This window comes from Dufourea novaeangliae, unplaced genomic scaffold, assembly GCF_001272555.1.
Source record: "Dufourea novaeangliae isolate 0120121106 unplaced genomic scaffold, ASM127255v1 scaffold168, whole genome shotgun sequence".
In the NCBI taxonomy this organism is placed as follows: Eukaryota; Metazoa; Arthropoda; class Insecta; order Hymenoptera; family Halictidae; genus Dufourea; species Dufourea novaeangliae.
Genome location: NW_015374062.1, coordinates 3217917 through 3224387, shown reverse-complemented (window position 1 = coordinate 3224387; position 6471 = coordinate 3217917). Strand labels below are relative to the sequence as shown.

Here is a 6471-nt window from a genome sequence, read left to right as displayed (position 1 = left end):
CGTTTCATTGTTTGAATTATCAAAATAAACGAGTTATACTATTCTGTACGCTTCACTCCGTTTATAATCCGAATTCAGTATCAGGACGGTCATCTTTCCAATTGACACTGACATTTTGTCCTTAACCGTGTGGAATTCAAGAGAAAGGAGGAGTGGGGAGCGACGGAGGGGGGGGGCGAGTGAACCGCGGAAGAGACAAGGAAAACGAAGAGGACAAAGAAACTTGAAGACTTGAACCTCTACTCTCGTGGGAGAAACGCGTCGTTCAGAAGGCGTCTAATCGGATGTTCCGATCCCGCACACATGTGCAATCTTATCTTCTGCGCGAGGAGAGGAAGGTCACGGATACAGTTACATAGCGGCACTTTGATCCACAAATGCACTCGTGTGCCCCAAAGCATCGAGCGTGCTACCGATCCTATAGACGATAGAACTTACCGATAACTGTAAAAATTCGATATGACCACTTTAAGGTGGACTCTGCATTTAGAAGTAGACGAAGTAACACCTCATAGATGATTTTTGAAAATTATTCTCCGGTGATGCAAACCTATATCGAAGGCAAAAAAAAACGATTCTCAATGTGCAAGTGTTATTCGATATATAGGAGGATGTAAATAAAAAATCCAAACTGGATTTTAATTAGTAGAAACCTGTTTACGAAATTGCTGAAAACTGATGAAACATCAGTTCAAAGTGGATGTAGGTATGTGTGTTCCAAGTGAAATTTTTAATTTCTTCATCGAGTCGATCGAGAAATCCTGTGCACATCGGGCTTCGAGATAATCGCGTGTAAACCTTTGAATATACGATTATTCTGTAGATAACTATTATTACGCAAGAGTATTAGCTAACCATGGTAGTCTGCTACGTTTCATAGCACACCAACGAGCTATCACTGTGTATAAAATCTTTTCTCACTGACAACGGAACATACCCGTCTACAAGAAAACCAGTAAAAATTGAATCAACAATCCCAAAAAAGAAGAACATTTTTCGAAAGGAATTTACGCGTCAGTGTCATTCGTCACACATCCCGCGGTCCAACAATACGAACATCAAGATTAACCAAGATACAATCCGAAACGTCGTATTCAATGCCCAACAGTCCAACGATTCAAATTCTCCGCTCGTCGGCGGGCCCAATAGGGAGCGTCAATTGTACGATCAGCCGGATTATACCACCAGTGCTCGATCTAAATAACATAGATAACCGTTGTCATTATATTCGTCTACAGGGGACAAGAAGAAAAAGGTCGCACGGAGGAGGCTGCGCGGCGTGATCGGAAACAATAGAGTGCGTCAACAACGACGACGACGACGACAGGATCACACGTTCGTTTAGGATCAAGCGTACATGTGCACTAGAGAACCGGTGGACTCGGTAACAAACGCGGCTGACACACACGTTCTGTCTTCACCCGGTCGTCGAGCTCGGGTCCAAGTCCAACGATAGACGACGACGACGACGACAACGACGACGGACCAGTCACACACGACGGCTCTGCCACTCCGCGCGTCGCGTTATAGGAGAGGGTCCAAAAGAGAGCGGAGCGACCGAACCGCTCGAGAGTTGCGACGAGCAGTCGCCAGCTGGTGGCCGGCCTACGTGGATCGTGTGTTCACGGAAAGAGCGCGTGTGGTGGATTTCGTGCGTGCGTGTGGTGTACGTGTGGTTTCTCGTATAGCCCCGTCGTGATCCGCGATAAGAGGGATTCCACACGGCCGAAAGAAACGGTCGCAACATGACGACAACGAGAAGTCGTTTGCTCCGTTGACGGACGAGCGTACGAATTCACGGGTACGGTCCCCTCTCCTCCTCCGATTATACGGTCGCAGTGTATATACATATATACATACATATACATCACGCAAGCGGTGAGACCGATGCGAGCGCAGCAGGATGTCGTCGGTGTTTTCCAAGTTGATCAACAAAACAGCCGCCAAATACGGGATCAGGCAAGAAGCACTGACTCGTGGCGTCGTTGGCGCGGTAACGACGCTTTACCTGCTAAAGATCGGCTACCCACTGCTCGCTTCCGGGATAACGAGATACCAGCAGAGAAAGAACAAGAAGAATGAACGGCAACAGCCGCCCGATAAGGTTTCGTGCCGGCAGCGACGGCGGGATCCCGTTAACGGACGATCGCCCGTTAAAACCGGGAAAACCGGCGGCAGCGTCGGTTTGGACCGGGCATTCGTTAAACAGCTGATCGCTCTGCTGAGGATCATGGTGCCCGGATGGCGAACAAGGGAGGCTGGACTGTTGACCTGCGCGACACTGACGTTGCTCGCGAGAACGTTCCTGTCGGTTTACGTAGCGACACTGGAGGGACAGATCGTGAAGAGGATCGTGCTACGGGACGTGCGTGGATTCTCGTTGATGCTCGCGAGATGGTTCGCCATTGCTCTGCCAGCGACCTTCGTGAACTCGGCCATCCGGTATCTAGAAGGCAGATTGGCTCTCAGTTTTAGGTATAGCTTACATGAATGACGGTTTTGGTACCCTTTTTTTTGTAACGGATGTCCCCCTCCCCCATCTCATCCCCGTAACCGGATGCGTAATGTTCGAAGACAAGTGTTTAGTTTCTTGTTTTTGTTTGTTTCTTTCTTCGAAGAGGACGACTGGTGGAGCACGCTTATAAAATGTATCTGAGTCAACAGACGTACTATAGAGTGGCGGCGTTAGACACTAGGCTCGGAGGTGCTGAACAAAGACTGACAGACGATTTGTCTGAACTGGCAGGTTCTGTGGCACATTTATATTCGAGCTTGACCAAGCCACTGTTGGATTGTGCACTGGTGGGCATTGCACTTATTTCATTCTCTGCCAAAATGGGAGCTAGAAGCGTACAGGGTAAGACAGTTTAGCTGAGAATTGCAGAATTTGAAGGGAATGTACATAACTGTTTTTAATTGTAATATCAATTTTTGTAGGTCCATTGTTGGCATCGGTTGTGATAGCCATTACTGGACAAATTCTACGTCTTGCCTCCCCAAAGTTTGGCCAACTGGTAGCTGAAGAGGCATCACGGCGTGGGAGATTAAGAGAGGCTCATGCTCGTATTAGTGCCCATGCAGAGGAAATTGCATTCTACGGTGGACATTGTACAGAGCATCGTTATTTGTCCACCGCATATAAGTCTCTTGTTTCGCATTTAAGAAGAGTACTAGCACTGAAACTGTGGTACGTGATGCTGGAACAGTTGCTTATGAAGTATGTGTGGTCCGGCACTGGACTCCTTGTCATTGCCATGCCTCTACTTTACACTACGGTCACTTCCAGAACTTCATCTCTAACCGATGATGGTGATGGTGTGTATACGTTAGTATAAAAGTAGTTTGCGATACTACAAAGTAAAATGTCTAATATAACTTGTTTAAAAAAAAAACACACAGGTGGAGTAAGTGAGAGGACTAGATACTTGACAACGTCGAAAAATCTCTTAAGTTCTGGGGCAGATGCTGTAGAAAGACTCATGTCATCTTATAAAGTAAGAGACTTTTTAAACTCGTCTTGAGAGAATTGTGGTCATAATTAAATTAATCCGTCGTATTATAGGAATTAGTAGCACTAGCAGGGTATGCAGCACGAGTAAGCGAGATGTTCGACGTATTCAAAGATGCTGCTCTGTGTAAATATAGAAGAAACATTGTTAATAGTCCTACGAGAATAGCAAACGGTAATGCGAATAATGCCTTAGAGAAAATAATCGAATTAAAGGATGGTGCAGCAGTGATTAAAGGTAAACCTCGGCTAAATGCAAAGCAATTCATGAAATAGTGATATATGAATAATAATCTCGACAGGAATCGTACAGGAGAGTACAGACGGCAGTATAAGCTTAATCGATGTGCCAATAGTAACACCAAATTGCGAAGTTATTGTGCCTAGGTTGTCAATTCACGTAAGTACCAAACAAAGTTCCCACGAAACTTCTACACACTGAACAAGATATTATTGTATGTATACTGATGAGAATTTTTCTCATAGATAAAACCTGGTGATCATATATTGATCACTGGTCCCAACGGATGCGGTAAAAGTTCTCTGTTTCGCATAATCTCTGGCCTGTGGCCAGTGTATGGCGGTACCTTGATAAGACCACCTGAGAATTACAGCGGGAGGCCCGCATTGTTTTATATTCCGCAGAAACCTTACATGACGGTCGGTTGTTTGCGGGACCAGATCATCTATCCAGCTGAATCGCAAACAGAAGACTGTTCCGACGAAGAACTCCTGAAACTGTTGGAAGACGTCGATCTACGAGGTCTGGCAGAGAGAGAATCCGAAGGGCTGGACACTTTAGGTGATTGGGATTCTACTCTGTCCGGTGGTGAGAAACAGAGGCTAGCTATGACCAGATTATTCTACCATGCGCCGCAGTACGCGCTGTTGGATGAGTGCACCAGTGCTGTGAGCCTCGAGGCTGAGGGAGTCATATACGAGACTGCCAAAAAGAAAGGCATCACGTTACTAACTATTACTCATCGCGTGGCTTCCCTTGCGAAATACCACAAACTGTTGTTACGCTTCGACGGAGAAGGAGGTTGGGCTTTTGGCCCGTTGGACACGAAGACTGCAACACTTTTAGTAAATCAAGCTCACGAGCAGAATGAACAACGTGAAGTGAAAGGGAACCACTATCAAATATTACACGTATGTTCGGGGATTAGTTTCTGTTTCATCAACACGTTCGCGGTTCGGAAGATCAATCGTGGTCCCTGTGAAGTATTGGAATCGTTGGGTTTTGATGATTTTGGTAACCCACAAACCATGTACAGCTTCAAGGGCACAGATGATCCTTGAAAATTGCGAGCGTGTTAAAGTCGATTTCGATGAAAGTATTTCTAACATATTTTGTCATTATATTATGCTTGCAGGAACTACGTGACATACATCCGGAGGAATCAAGAGTTGGGATTAGTTGAAGATTATTAGACGAGGCATTTGAAGATATTTTAGTAAATTCATGTAGAAAGCTACACAATTGTAAATAATTTCCCGCAAACGTATTTTGTACAGAGGTTTACAGCAATTTCTAATTATATACTCTATTTTTATATGAGGAACACATGCTATTTAATGATATAGAATAAAAATTATTTGAAAATATTTTATATTTACGCGCGATTGTTTTCCCTCCAATTGGTAAAAGGTATTTTTAAAAAAATGCGATAAATAATTGAACCTTCCTGAAAAAATTTTAGTATGCTATACTAGTATAGAAATAAAATAATTATGAAAACGAGTTTATTCTAGTTAGCACTTTGAAAAATACATAAACATTTCAGTTAAAATACAACACGAATGATTGCAATTGCTGAACATCATTTTCAATTGCAAATTTTACAACTTAAACTCTTAATATGAGTATGACAATGTAACATGTTGTATAAGGTATAACATAAAGGCATATTTGTGCATTATCTAAGACATTCTTGTTTAACATTTGCATCTAATAATAGACTTCTTTGTAAAGAGCATTACTATCTATTCATTGTACATATGACATAATTTCACATATAAAAAATTTAGCTAGGAAACGGGAAAATAAAGTTATATTTCATTAAAACATAAATTACATCTAATTGAAAAAGGAAAAAAAGTAATTATGTATAATTAACAGAATGTTTCTAAATGTCACTTCATGTACATTCTTAGAACAATTTCTTATATGTACAAGATTAGAAAAACAAGTAAGAAAGTCCAATACATTTACCTCGCGCTTACTTGTTACCTTACAAACTTCAGTTCCAACCAATCAGTGAAATTCTTTTCTTATTGACAACTTGAGATTATCAAGATCAATATAATTGATGCTCATCAAACCATTCCAAAGAGCACACTTCCTTTTTCTCCAAGAGCTGCGTTTTCCTTCTCATAACTGACAAAAACAAGCCTAAATAGTCAATGAAGCTGGGATGTCAACAAATCAAACCAAACCTGCTAAATGAGGAGCTAAGAGAAACACTAACGGAAATGAAAATTTTTATTTTCTGCAGAAGAGAAAGGGGAATTACTTCAATTTACTGTAACTGCCGAAAGAGTGAAACGATGGAAAGAAATCGGGAAGAAGGGGAGAGGCGACAAGGGGACGAGAGAGGTGGCTCGATTAAAACCCGGTCCGTGGATTAAACTTTCTTTGGCGGCTGTGCAGCTGCGGTCAGTGGTACCACCACGGCGGGGCACATTAATTTGTGCCCGGACAAAAATTTAATTACGTGTGTTTCTTTGTTTTGAAGGGCCAGCAAAAGCGGCGGGGGCGATGCCAGGGGAGGGAAGACCCACAATTTCCGATGAGCTTACCTCTGGGAAACCCTGCAAACGCTAAACGTCGATACGCCCGGGAGCAGCCATCTTGGGGGGTTGTATACCTCTCTCTGCAACGTTCGAGTTAATGCTTTAAAGCAATTCCAGAACGTTGGCGCAATTAGACGCGCCTTTCTTTTCCTAGCACTCGCCTCTTC

General features: G+C 43.2%; 1 protein-coding gene across 1 annotated transcript; it reads left to right on the top strand.

Moving 5' to 3' along the window:
• The first annotated feature begins 1625 nt into the window (after positions 1–1625).
• Positions 1626–5065, top strand: LOC107190218 (ATP-binding cassette sub-family D member 1). The gene is made up of 8 exons (XM_015578990.1): positions 1626–2475; positions 2619–2857; positions 2938–3315; positions 3400–3494; positions 3563–3746; positions 3811–3908; positions 3995–4660; positions 4885–5065. The coding sequence occupies exons 1-8, from the start codon at positions 1904–1906 to the stop codon at positions 4930–4932; spliced, it is 2280 nt and encodes a 759-aa protein (XP_015434476.1). The 5' UTR covers positions 1626–1903; the 3' UTR covers positions 4933–5065.
• Positions 5066–6471: the final 1406 nt, after the last annotated feature.

Excerpts from the sequence above, each read along its gene's own strand:
- LOC107190218 (XM_015578990.1), top strand. The coding sequence starts at position 1,904 with ATGTCGTCGGTGTTTTCCAAGTTGATCAACAAAACAGCCGCCAAATAC. Across the intron at positions 3,495-3,562 it reads GACTCATGTCATCTTATAAA|GAATTAGTAGCACTAGCAGG; the intron begins GTAAGAGACTTT and ends GTCGTATTATAG. Across the intron at positions 3,909-3,994 it reads TGCCTAGGTTGTCAATTCAC|ATAAAACCTGGTGATCATAT; the intron begins GTAAGTACCAAA and ends TTTTTCTCATAG.